Source organism: Apodemus sylvaticus, chromosome 13 (assembly GCF_947179515.1).
Source record: "Apodemus sylvaticus chromosome 13, mApoSyl1.1, whole genome shotgun sequence".
Classification (NCBI taxonomy): domain Eukaryota; kingdom Metazoa; phylum Chordata; class Mammalia; order Rodentia; family Muridae; genus Apodemus; species Apodemus sylvaticus.
In genome coordinates, this window is record NC_067484.1 from 35,987,269 (window position 1) to 36,001,366 (window position 14,098).

Here is a 14,098-nt window from a genome sequence, read left to right on the forward strand (position 1 = left end):
TTAGTGTGATAACCCACAGAAATTAAGCTTTATTAAAAATTTCTTTCAAGTCTTCAAATAGGAAAACGTGCTTATTCTTATGTAACATTCTTTATCCCCTCAAAAAGAAATCTGAAAGAAATGTATCTTTACTCATGAATCAATTTCAAACACCTAATTTTTTTAAAAGATAGAGCCAGAATCCATTTAAAATAGATAGTTATGTTTTGAGACAGTTCCATCTGCTTCTACATCTGTATTGATGGGATTATCTAAGAAACAGCCATCATGTGGTAATAAGGTTTATATATGTGTAGTGGATGTTTGAAATTTAGGCTCCTTCCACAGTATAGCAAGAATGAAACAGTCTGAAGTTATTTTCAATTCTATAATCATCATACAGTGTCATTTAATTTTTCCTACAATGTTCTTATATGGTCTTCCACTTATATACAATTAAGCTAAATGAATTTTGAATTAAGAAGCAAATATGTACAAACCCACTATATCCTACAAACTACCAACCCAATAATCCTAATAATTCTCATCTACAGATAACTAAACCCAAAGATTAGTTTTTTAATTACAAACTGGTAATTTATGTGTAACAGGATCAAATCATTCTTGAATTGTACCAACAGATTAGCAAGTAAGTAATTAAGACTTCTCTACTCAAATTTCATTTTCTAACAGGTTTCTACAGTAGTTAAGCTAAAAATACCTGTTAGAATGAATCCTTCCCGACTGGCAGATGACTGGCATTAAACAGGTTCAGCAACACTGTTAAGGTCTTCTGACAGTCACCATGCACAGGCCCAGCAAGCCTGAGAAAGATCTCTTGGACTTTCATCTTCATTTCTTCTCGAACTGTGTTACTCTCCAGCTTTACTGTCCACAGTGAAAAGCGCTGACAAAAACCCCAGAATTCAGCAAGAAGATTCAGTTCCCAGGTCTTCTTTGGACTGTGTATTCAAGGTAGATCATTCTTTCCAGATATGTCAAGGTCTTCCCTTCCCTGTTTTGGGTTAAGTTGCTGAATTATCAGCTGTGTTCCTGGCAGCAGTTGATGAAGCCAGAAAAGGTTAAGCTACCTGGAAACAGGAACTGAAGCCCAGTGCTGAGGACACTGAGACAGGTGGGTTAAGGTGAGGGAACTGAAGCCCACTGCTGGGGGACACTGATACAGGTGGGTTAAGGTGAGGGAAAGACACTTTGAATCTTGGAAGTCCATCACAATCTTTTATATTGTAATAATAAAGGTGCTTAATACTTATGTCTGAGACAGCCAGCAGATAAAGACATTAGGAGAGTAAAATCCCATGAGGATCTAAACAATCTAGCTAAATTTCTCTCCCAGGCTGTCCGTAACTGAAGTGATCTTAAACTTTCTCTGTGTGTAATGTGCTTCAGATAAGAAATATCACTAGGGAGTCCAGGCTGTCCTCAAACTTGTTATTCTATTATTTCAGACACTTCTGTATTAGGGAAAAATCCAAGAGACATTAGAAAAAACCCAGTTTCTTGGTCCTGACTGGCTATGAGATGCAATAACTGAAAGGCCAAGAAGTAAAGTTATCAGACCAGAAATCCGCCTATTACAAAACAAGGACATATTAACTAAAAAAGCAACATTTAAAAGAATCCCTGTACACTCAGTGAATTACAGAATTTTCTGTAATTTTTATGAAAGAAACAAAAGCCAAACAAAACAACCCCCCCCAAAAAAAACCCAACTTGTCGAGAAAAACCAAAAGCCAAACCAAAAGTTCCCTTTATAAACTCAAAAGACTATTAAAATACTATCAGTAAATTTCAACATTGAGAGAATCTTTGCAGAAGACAGCTTTTATGAGAGAAATCTATCTGCTGCTGAAGATTTATAAAACTGAATTCGCCGACATGCAAGCTTCTGAGATTATGATCAAAGGAAAAAAGTTAGAATGTATCTGAGCACCTAAGTGTCTTCTACATTTTTTGTCTTGATGACAGTCTTACTGCATACATAGCCCTAGTCCTCAAATTCAGCGATCCAAACTCCTGTCTCCTGAGAGCTGAAATTAAAGGCATGGGCCACAACCCTTAGCCATTTTCCAGAATTTTTGAGCAGAGAAAAATAATACAGTACTACCATTATTAGAAGATTCCATGGAATCAAAAGCTATAGTAGCAGAAATAGCCTATAAGTCTATGTACATCCTATTACCTAAGAGTTTCAAGTCACCATTCACCCACACAATGTGAGAGGCAGAAGGTCTAAGACTAGATTTCCCATGCTCATTTCAAACCATCCTTAGAAAGGTTTTCTTAACTTTATAAGTAGAAAGAACTTTTTGTCCTAGACACTAATGTTTACAGATGTTTAAGAAATCTCACCTTTTGGAGTCAAGTCTTCCATTGTGGACGGGAACTAATTAGGCATACTCAGGCTGGCCAGGAAGCCCCAAGGCCACACCGTTACAGCCTGATAGCTCTGTTGTTTTGAGCAGGGTCTTGGTTAGCCTTAACCTCACAGATCTACTTGCCAGGATTCAGGGCATGTGCCATATTATACACGATGCCTAGCCCCTTCTGGCCTTTCTTCCTTCCTTTTGTCCCCCCACCCCCACCCCCACATAGGTTTTGCTATCAGAGCTTGCTGGTTTTTAAATGCTTGTTCTAGGGAATAACTCAGGTCCCATTTCTTACAAGGCAAGCACTTACCATCTTATCTCTCCTATCCCAGAATGACATGTTTTTGTAGCAAGCAGTATTGTGTTTAAGGTTTAAAAAAAAAAATCTCTCGGGTAACCTACTCCACCTACCTACTGTTAAGAAGGAAATCTTCCTATTGCAAATAATTCAATTAACTGCTGAGATCAAGTGATCCTCTTGCCTCTGCCTCTCATTAGCTGAGACTATAAGCAATCATGTCACTGAACGTGGCCTTACAAATGTACCTTTAAAAGCAGTCAGTAATAATGTAATTATTTATTGAAAAATCTCTGATTTCAGAACATTACAAGACCATGTACATGTAATAATGTGCATGACCACTGTCTAATGATGTTTAACTGTTTTAAGATTTCAAGTTACTTTTATGAAAAAGTTACAATACAAAAGAAGGCTTAAACGTAAGTTTAATCACTTTTCTTTTTCAAGGAAACATACTAACTCAGTGGATCCAACTTCTCGTCTTTAATACCTGGATAAAGCAGGACAAAAATTCTGCTAGTTTATTGAGTAACAAACACATAGGAAATTGGAACAATAAAACTAGGTAAAAATTAAGATATTCTTTCTGAAGGCTGCTGAATGCCTGAAGAAAATTGTTCTAGGCCAGATGAAATCTCAGACTTAGCTTTTCTTCAACATATTATAGAACTTGAAGGAGGCATCTAAGTCCCAGTTTAGGTACAGAGGCAGAGTAACCTCAACACTTGGCTCTGCTCTTTAGTAGGCCTAGTCATCTAAACCCCGCCCACATCAAATCTTCCGCTCAGTCCTCCCCAAATCATAAAAAGGAAGCCCCTCAACTATAACGTTAATAACCGAGGTGCTGGGATTAGGATGACATCAATTCAGTTTATTTTTTTCAAATGTTCCTAAGATACTAGAAGCTTTTCTTTGTTTCTTTAAAAAGACAAGGTCTTATTTAGCCCTGGCTATCCTGGAACTCTGTAGACCAGGCCAGCCTGGAACTAAGAGATCCACTTGTCTTTGCCTCCCAAATGCTGGGATTAAAGGCCTGAGCCACCACACCCAGCTCTAGAACCTATTCTTAAGTTTAAAAATTACTTAAATACAACACTAAAATATAGAACAAATGCTCATATTGGAAAACCATGTTCAGACTAGAGCAGTCTTTCAGAAATGGAATAATTAGAAATCAAATACCAAACCTTACCTGCCCACCCCTTGCACAGAGCAGGCAGGTTTCAGCAGGTAAGCCCCAGAGAGGGAGTCAGTAACAGAGTAGGAAGCAGGAGTTGAACTCTAAGGCACCAGGAATAGGGAATGATGCTGTGCTCTGACAGTTCCACTCCTCAGAAGAGACAGAGTCAGAGATGGACTAGCAGTTTAATGGCATTTGCCTCAGTTATCTTCAACTGACAGTCTAATAACTGCAGGTTTCAGGTTCCACACTGAACCCTAGTGCTGGACGTTCCTTAGCATTCAAATAAGGTGCTCCCCTTAAGAAAGATCATTCTGAAGTTGGGATGTCATAGTTCATTAGCAGAAAGAGAATTTGATTTTGGAAGCTATACTGAGCTTGGCAATTGTCAAGTTGCTCTGCGACTGAGAAGACAGACATGCTGAAGGCAAGGCCAAGACTCACCTCTGTTAATTAGATCATGTGCACTTTCCCATTAAATGCCAAAGCATTAACATGCAAACAAAAAACTTAAAATATCTTAACACTGTTAGTTTGAAAGTAAGTCAAAATACCATGGCTAATCAGATTCTTTATTAAAAATCAACAAGTGTTAGGTCTAGGATTTTGGATTGATTGGCAATACCATATTCCCAACACCAAATGTTTATTTTGGAAAAGGGTTAATGAATGAGTAAAAAAGATGCAGTTGTTAAAAATGACCCAAAATCCCAAGAGAAATGATATAATATACGCACATATATGTATATATAAATACATATACATATATATGAACAAGGACATTTGGGTTTAAAGTTAGTAGTCAAATTTTCCAAGGACGTCTTTTTTTTTTTCATAATACGAAGCCAAATTTTGTGTTTTAAAGCCATCTCCTTGATCTAACACTGTTAGAACTGAATGAATTATCCAATTTGCATTTAATTTCCCTGTAACGTCACTTGGCTCTTGGCTACTAACCTTTCATGTTACTCTTGGTTTTGTCAGTTTGCTTGCCTGTGGGGGTTTGGGCCTGCTGACCCTGCCCACTGGAAGAGGCTGCCTGCTGGGCTGCTTTCTGTTTTAACATCGTCCAATCAAATGTGTAGTCATACTGGTGGTTCAGGGTCCTGAAAAAGAAATATTAACCTTTGAATAATAATAATAATAATAAAAAATACTGTCCAGCTAAATATCTGACTCGATTTTCAAGACAGTTGAGGGCACTTCTTTTCTTATACAGATAGTCCCAGCTGGTCTGGAACTCTGCATAGATCAAACTTCCCTCAAGCTCAGAGACTTGCTTGCATGTTTTTTGACTGCTGAGATTAAAGGCAACCACTTCTGTGACCAGCAACCCAGGGCATCTCTTTACATTGAGAGCTTTTCTCATAAGCTTGCTAACTTTTAAGATTTTCTTTCCTGTAAGTAACTTTAAAACCTGCTTAGTAAATAACTACTTTGCAATGGAGGGGAAAACCTTAGATGTATTAGATTAAAAAACTAACTTTTCAAATAGAAATTGCCTTTTAAATTCTCTCTAAAGTAGCCTAGAATAGAGACATGTTTTTAAGCTCTGCCCTCAAAAGGTGGATCTCTATGATTTTGCGTTTAGATATTCCATAATGAGACCAAAAAAAAAAAAAAAAAAAAAAAAAAAAACCAAAACCAAAACCAAAAAATGTCAGCACACCTAGGTGCACATTCTTAATCCCAGCACTTTGGTAGGCAGAGGCAGGTGGATCTGTGAGCTTGAGGCCACCTAGTCTACAAACCAAGATACACAGAGAAACCCTGTCTCAAAAACCCAAACCTACCTCCACTTCTCCAAAAGGGGCATGATGAAATGAAGAAACCAAGTTGCAGAGACAGCAGAGTCGCTGTCAGTTACCTAGAAAGACTCATGAAGAACCTCCCAGGGGAGCAAGCACACAGCTGCAGCTTGTGGGACAGCACTTCTGAGACTAATGAATTATTTGTTTGTTGGTTCCTTCAAAGAATCAGAGCCACAAGTCCCCTAAAGTCTAGTTTTAATGCTTAATGCTTCCACTGTTCTCTCTCAAGTGCTAGTTTCCGGTCTTCCTGTCAGATTCTGAATTTTAGCACTCCACCTCCAACCTCCTGAAGACAAGCTTTCTCAGTATGGCCCTGGCTGTCTTGGAAGTCAGAGTTCTGCCTGCCTCTGCCTTCCAAGCACTGAATTCTACCATGCAGCTTTTATTTATTTATTTTTTTTTGGGGGGGGGGGGGTGAGACAGGGTTTCTCTGTATAGCCCTGGAACTCAGAAATCTGCCTGTCTCTGCCTCCCAGAGTGCTGGGATTAGGCGTGCACCACCACCTCCTGGCTTCATGCCCCGCTTTTAATTTGGTACTGAATGGAGTTTCTGTACCTCTGCAACTATTTAAAGCTTTTTTTTTTTTAAATCACTTACTTTACAATTTTACTTTGAAATTATATTGTTTTTGATCAATTGTCGTTATTCCCCCAAGCCAACCAAGAGTATAATCTACTCAGATGTATGATGTTACTTGTATGTTATACTTTCACTGGGGTCTCTTCCCTAGGGAAGATGATTTCTCTGGCACTCAAGATTCAGTAGTTTGAGCACTCATGTTGGTGAATGCTATGGGTGTAGCTTCTGATATCTCTAGGATATACTAGGAAATATATGATCTTCCAGTCTATTTCACTTGCTTACACACACACTTACTCACACCCCCCCCCCACCCTCCCACTGCAATCTGGGTAACCTGTGAGAGCAGTAGGCCCTCCTCACTGGTGAGCCATTTTTTAGCCTCTACAGTCACTTATATCATAACAACTGACCTGAAAAGGATGCGGAATAGCTGCCTCAGATACATGTAATCCGGAGCTTCCTCAAAGCGTAGTCCACGACAGTAATTTAAATACATGGCAAATTCTGCAGGAAACCCCTATCAATTCCAACATTTAAAAGTGAAAAGCAAAACATCAAGTTAGAGGAAAAAAAAAAACAAATTTTAAACTATAAGCAAAAAGAAATGTGTAAGTAAGCTGTTTCCATACTTTGTAGGAAGCTATGCCTGGTTTTCTCATCAATTTAAGCTAAACTTTACCGTCTATTCACTCTAGAATATTCAAGATGCCATTGTCATTCTGGTTAGTCTTTTGAGTTGTTTTGTTAACTTGGCAAAAGCTAGTATCATTAGGGAAGGAACCTGTGGGTCATTTTCTTGATTGATAAGTGATGTGTGAGTGTCCTTCTCATAGGGGCTAAACCAGCCCTGGGAACAAGCACCAAAGAAAGCATGAGTCCTGCTCCACTGGCTTCTGCTTCAATTATTACTCCAGGTTCCTGTCTTAAATCCCTGCTGACTTCCCTCAGTGATAAGAGATGAAACAAACCCCTTCTTCCTTGAGTTACTTTTGGACATAGTATTTCATCACAACAATAGAAATTCCAAGAAAAATGCAAAAGAAACCACTTTTTCTAAGAGCACAGTGCTCCCCAACAGTTTAGGATTTGATTTGAGGGCAATATAAAGACTTCTGTCATACTGGGAAAATAGCTAGAGTGATGTCCTCTACACTAGGACCAGATGCCTTGTGTTATGGTCAGATCTGCTCCTTCCTTTCTGTGTGTACTTGAGAATGCATGTCCATGTTATGAGAGCATGTTATGGCTCTCGCACGTGGAACAGAACAACTTGGGGACGACGGTTCTTTCCTTTCGCCACTTGTCCCAGACGTCAAACTCAGGTGATCAGATTTGATGGCAGGTGTCTTTTCACTTTGCCATCTTGCTGCAAATTACTTTCATTTTAAAAAGACTTATACATAGGCACGTATGGATGGATGGATGGATGGTTATTTATATGCACTGTGTTTGCCTCATATATACTTGGTGCTCAGAGAAGCCAAAGACCGAAACGTTTATCTGGAGCTTGGCTGATTGGTAAGAGATTATAAAGCACCCAAATGTACACACTGGGAACTGAACTGCAACCCTGGAAAGAGTAGCAACTATTTTTGTCTGGTTTTCTCTCTCTCTCTTTTGTTTTGTTTTGTTTTTTGTGAGATAGGATCTCTCTCCATAGCCTGGGCAGTCCTTCCTTCCCTACCTAACCTAACTCCCTACAGAATGCTGGGTTAAAAAGGCACAAGTGCAACAACACACCTAGCACCTCTTAAACCAGCTGAGCTCTCTCTCTAGCCCACATCATTTATTTAATTTAGTCTTACGACTTTAGCTCTGGATGCATAGAACTTGCTGTGTATACTGACCACGTCTGTCTCTGCCTCCTAAGTGCAGCAATTAAAGGTGTATACCACAACATTTGGCCCACATTAATTTTCTTTAAGCATTCATCATGCACACTTACCTTACACAAAACTTCAACCGGAGTGGACATCTTCTTTTCACTAATCTTTTCATATTTCTGTTTCTTTGTTGCAGCCTACAAGAAAAGGAGGAATCCAAAAATAAATTGATTTAATACTTCAAAGAAGTGCAGCAACTAAACTCATTGAACAGAGACATATACTAGAGATTCAATATGTGAGAACTACATAAAAATTGCATGTAATCAAGTTCATATAGGACAATGGGATTGGTGAAAAAAACTGGGGATTTTCCTTCAAAGGTTCAAAATAGCTATTCAATTCTACATTACTGACTATTCACATCCACTCAACATCACTCCCCTAGCCGGGGGTGGGGTATCGACCTAGATCAGGCTAGTGGGCACCAGTGACTGCCAGCACAAGGTAACAAACAACTGCTCTTAACTAATTTCCTACTAACATGATTTAATTTAAATTAAAGGCTTTGGCTGAACCTCAGATTTGGAAATTACCTTCCAGTTATTTTCTTCCTTTTCTTCTCTCCCCTTACAAAGCTCTCTTCCCTCTGAGATGGAAGGGCTGCTTATGTTGCCTAGGTTGTTTTTAGTCTACTAGCCCATGCCAACCCCTAATTCTGGGATCATCTGCCTCATTTTTATTTCAACCCCAACCCCCCCCCCCCCCCCCCGCAGTAATTTGAGTCTACTCACCTTTAGTCCTTGCCATGGCAGACTGGTTCTATTAAAATACATCAAAACATATCCTAAAGATTCCATGTCATCTCGGCGACTAAAAAAAAGAGAACATTATTTTATAAACCAGATTATTAAAAAGCATGAAAACCAAGCACTGCACACAAAAGAAAAGAAATGATCACAAATGAAGACAAAGAACTATTTGGTATCTTACAAAATTGGGCAATTAAAGTAATAAAGTTCAAAATAGATTGTTAACTATTCAAGACTGTCATAGAACTTGAAATTATGTTATTACAAAGAATGTCAATATAGCTAGACAACTCTCTAAAGTTAACCAATAATGAAAAACAAGTAGGAAGATATGTCTTAACTTTGCAACTCCTAAAGACCAGAGATGCTTAAATGAATGAAACAGTGAGTACACACATACTCTCACACACGTACTAAGTAAGAGGAAAATGTTTAAAACAGAAAATACCCTTGGGGGTGGGGTTATTTATCTGGACAGGCAATACTTTTAAATGCATAAAGTAAATGCAATCCAATCAGTACAACAGAAATATGCACTGTTCCCATATGAATTATGAAGTTCCCAACCAAATTACATAGCATTTTTTGTTTTTGTTTCATTTAAGGAGAAAAAACTAGCCCAAGATTGAAGGAAACTGGAAAAAACAAAACTCAAGTGCAAAAATAGGAAGCCAAAAGCCACAGAGATTGTGGTTCACAAATCACCATTTGGGTTTTTTTTTGTTTACTTTATTGGTTCTGAGACTGGCTTCAAACTTGCAGGTGATCCTGCCTCAAGAAATTCAGGTTGCTGGAACCAGCTAGAGTGGTAGGCACAAGCAGTGACACTAAGATACAGAATGCCCAAGGCCATCACTTAAAAGTAGGCATGCACAAAACTACAAGAGAAACATCAAAATACTAATCATGTTTCCAACTTCCATGATTAATAGGCTTTTCCATTCTTTCCTCTTTAGATAGGGTGACCCTTACTAATCTAGTACTTGTCCTGGAGCCAAGAGAGAAGAGCCTTGAAGCATTAACCAGCATCCTGCTTCAGTCTCCTAGTGCTAAGATTGCAGGTATATGCTATTGTACTAGACATTTAACTCTATGACAACACTCAAGAGCCCTGATTAATTTAGCTGGCTTCTCTGAACCCCTAGCTAAAAGCAAGGGGTAAAACAGTAAGCAATTCCTTAGATCCTCAACCAAGAAGTACCCTAAGACACTAAATATAAACTCAAGAAAAGCCGTCGATAGTTTGCCTGGATTTTGGCTTTGATAAGACTCACCTCTGCTCAATACCAAGATGTGCATTGATGCTGGCGTACCGGGCAGTGCCCGTGAGGTTTTTATCTTCTCTGTACGGTATGTGTTGCCTTGTCCTGTTGTCTCTGTACTTTTTGGCCAAACCAAAATCAATAAGGAATAACTTTAAAAGAGAAATAAAGAGACATTAAGTTTCTAACCTTGTTCAATTAAACAATCTCTTACTCATTAGTATATTCAAATATTAAAATGTAGTCTAAATAGGACAGATTATAGATTTAACACATCCCAGTTAACCTTTACTATTCCTCACCAGTAAGGAACAACTGCCCCCATCTGCCCAGCTCTTACCACAGAGCAGCCTGCCTCCTCAGACAGAACAGACATGTCCCACAGCAGAGCTGTCAAGGGTGCTGCTCATGACACTTGACAGTGCTTTTATGGATAAAGCAAGCATGCTAGAAATTTATGGACAGCTTTCTAGGGGTCTTCTCATCCAGAGAACACTCTTCAGTACATCAACAGAAAGCTAATTATTTCAATAACATAATCCTCAAAGTCTAATATTGTTAATAAAACATTTTTAAAATAAAAAATGAGCATGCATTACATTGTTTCAAAAGATATCTGAAAAAATTTAAAATGTTAATCCAAAAATTAAAGGCATAGCATTTAAATTAAGGTGGCTTACAAATTATCTGCTTAAATGAGCTAACCCAAATCACATTAGCATTTTAGAAGAAAATGTTTAGTTGTATATAATCTACATGGCACCCCAGGAATAAAGCATTAAAAGCACATTTTACTAAGTAATTCAAATATGGCTTACAAAACTGAAGTTTTTAAAGGGAAACTTATTTTTTTGATGAAAAGGTAAAAACTCATTTCTGTTTACCAATGTATTTGAAGTTTTAACTTTTATAAATGCCCTACTTACCATACTGTGCTATAATAAAATTCTATCTCCAACATTATCAAGCTAGACGTTTCTAGGTGCACACAGAACACATGTAAACAGTGTGTCTCTTTCTAATGATATCTACACTTAATTTTTCCTTTTGTTAAACTATTGGGCCTCTTCTACTAGTGTGGAATCTGTGATGTTTTAGGAAATGTGTTAACTTAATCCTTTAAAACATGCTAAATAAGTAAGCAAATTATCTATTGGGTTAATATCAGCCAGGGCTAACAGCACATGCCTTTATTCCCAGCATCTGAGAGGCAAAGGCAGGCAGATCTCTTCCTTCAAGAAGAGCCTGCTCTACAAGGAGGGCTCCAGACTAGCCAGGGATAGTACTGTGATACCAGCTCAACCAAAACAAAACCCAGTTTCTGCCAGCTATTAGAAGCTACACTTTCATTTGGCCTACTATAATACAAGACTAATGAGAGATACATTGTAGATCTATTATTAAGCTCTCTAAACAATCAAGTTATTTAGGAAATGGGATAGTATTTTAATACATAAGCTTACACTGACCATTCCTCTGAATATGAAAACCAGCACTAGTATACTAATAGTAAATGAGCATACAGTTCTGCAGACGTACACCGAAAATAGAAAAACTAACAGAGGACATTCAGCTTCATGGGATTTAAAACAAGTCTTGTTACTCCCTTCAGTTTTTCAGAGAAGGGAAAGCGAGCTAATGTAAGTGTACTGTGTCTGACAGCTGGTCTTCAATAAGCAGATACTGTGTAAACAACCAAAGACTGATTCAAGAAACTCAGCACTCAAAAGTTATTTCCTCTACAAAAATGAGGTTAACAGTTAAAAAAAAAAAGTATAAAATTAACAACAACAACAAATACCAAAGCAAATACTCCCTCCTCAAATAAGAAACTACATAAAGGTAAAGAACCAAGTAAAGGAAAGTCAGGATCAGTTAAGCCTAAGAACTGAACCTGCAAAGACACAGGCAATCTTCATTAGTGGAACAAGCTTCTCCATGAACTTAGAGTAATTATTTGCAACCTAAATAGCTTGTATAATATTAACAAAATATTAAAACATTCAGATTATCAAACTGTCATGCTACAAAATGTAAGCAAAATATACAGATGGGTGGGTAAGTAAAAAAGAGGCTATATTAAGTTTTTACACATTGTTTCCTCTTATAAATGCATTAAGTCATGTGCTCTTACCCCTAACCAAGATTAAGCCGCAGCAGTAAGGGGTGAGTCTGGGAGGGGGGTTATTGAGAATTCTCTGGGTTATCTGGAGCTCCCTATGCGGCATGCCTGGCCTGGAATTTTCAGTGATTTTCCTCCTCCTGCTGGATTACAAGAATGCACCACCACAACCCAGCCAATAGTGGTATTTCTTTTTAAAATAAGGTTGAGTATATGAAACCTTTCAACAATAAATAGGAGGCTAGCCCCTCGACCGTACTGAACACACCAAAAGTCAAAACAAAAAACCTGGGGCAGTTCAGAAAAAAAAACATTGAAAGGTTATTTAGATTATTAAACCAGTGTACAGCATCGCACACTCTTTTTTTTTTTTTTTGCCAATATGATCTTTTCAGAGAATATATAGTTTCAAAAACTGAAGACTTGTTGGTTCCAGAAGCACCAAAATTCACATCCCTAAGGTAAATAAATGTTCCTTTGTCTCTATAAAAACTCCTATTGGAGCTGGGTGGTGGGGGTGCACACCTTCAATCTGAGCCCTAAGAAGGCAGAGGCAGGCAGATCGGAGTTCTCCAGGCCATCTTGGTCTACACATAGAAGCTCTGTCTTGAGAACCAAAACAATTCATTCTGGCTTGGTGGCACAGGTAGGTGGGCGGATGGGACAGCCAGCCCACATACATACATATTAAGTTCTAGGCCAACTTGACTACAGACACCTGGCCTCAAAAACAATAACAAACAGTATCACATAGGGGGTGGGGGGAAGGACTACAACTTCTAGAGAAATAAATAAAATGTAAAGTAATTAGCTGCTGGGTTGTCTCAGCCTGCCCAAATCTAATTCTGGCCATACACTCCAGGGTCCTGTGTTACTGATGGCCACTGAGCGCTCTTTACTCCTTAACTCTCACTACTGTATAACACATACAGTGCCTTGTCTAGAGCAGAGAATGCTTAAGCAGAAGCTAAGAACTGACAGCCTGTGAAACCTGACCTATGCTTATGGGAGGCTCTTGGAGAAGGAGAGGGAAGGAGAAGAAAGTCCAGAGGAGCTGTCACTACAGCACTGGGGGACTCAATTTGTATTTTAAGTTCTCCAGCTCCAAACACATTTTTAAAGCTAGTCTACCTCAGGTTTATTTTTTAAGTAAAGGTTCCAAGACTAAACTAACAGCATTTCCTCATACCAATGTTAGCAATCTAAAACAAAGACAATATCCTATTTTCATTCAGGCTTGATCTAAGCTTTAAAGTTTTAAGCAAAAGCCACGAAAATATCTTAGTAATGTTACATGTTTGCCAAGTATGTCTGAATAATGCCAACATAAGAGGTGCTTGAGCAAGATCTATATTCCCCAGAATTAAATAAAAGTAATTAAAATAAAACAATAAGAAAGAAAAGCACATGAATTTGGGGTTGAGGTTGGAATAGGAGACAGTTTCAGACCTGGTTTAATCCTGAGAAAGATGGGTCCTGAGAAGGACTAACAGTCATGCTTCTTTTCCTCTTCCCCACTGGAGATTCTAAACACTGAACAGACAATAGAGGTGGCAGTGCATCAAACAGTATTGCGTACATTGCAACAATGGCCGGCGCAGACAGGCAACACCGAGGCATTAGAGAAAGAACAGGGTAGCCAAATGCCATCCTTCTTCCACCAAGCACTGTAGCTTCTCAGTTTTCCAAATAAAATCACATGCTCAAGAACATTGAATTCTAGGATACTTAGTGTTTAATGCCACTATGATTGTGTCACTGCCTGAAACAGGGATATCAATGGTGACATTTGGCTCTTTAAATTTTAAATAAAAAAATGGGGAATTTGGATCTGC

The 14,098-nt window shown here is 38.4% G+C and overlaps 1 protein-coding gene across 4 annotated transcripts in view; it reads right to left on the bottom strand.

Annotated features, from left to right (window-relative positions):
- Csnk1a1 (casein kinase 1 alpha 1) overlaps nt 1–14,098 on the bottom strand; it is a 34,542-nt gene that overhangs the window by 5,277 nt on the left and 15,167 nt on the right. Inside the window, exons 5-10 of one of the 4 annotated variants that reach the window (XM_052201364.1) lie at nt 13,713–13,796; nt 10,154–10,293; nt 8,862–8,940; nt 8,190–8,264; nt 6,655–6,761; nt 4,844–4,956 (exon numbers count right to left, since the gene is read on the bottom strand). In XM_052201364.1, the coding sequence (XP_052057324.1) occupies nt 4,844–4,956; nt 6,655–6,761; nt 8,190–8,264; nt 8,862–8,940; nt 10,154–10,293; nt 13,713–13,796 (598 nt within the window). Of the gene's footprint in view, nt 1–4,802; nt 4,957–6,654; nt 6,762–8,189; nt 8,265–8,861; nt 8,941–10,153; nt 10,294–13,712; nt 13,797–14,098 lie in introns of those variants that run through there. The other 3 variants (XM_052201363.1, XM_052201365.1, XM_052201366.1) reach the window with 3 other exon arrangements.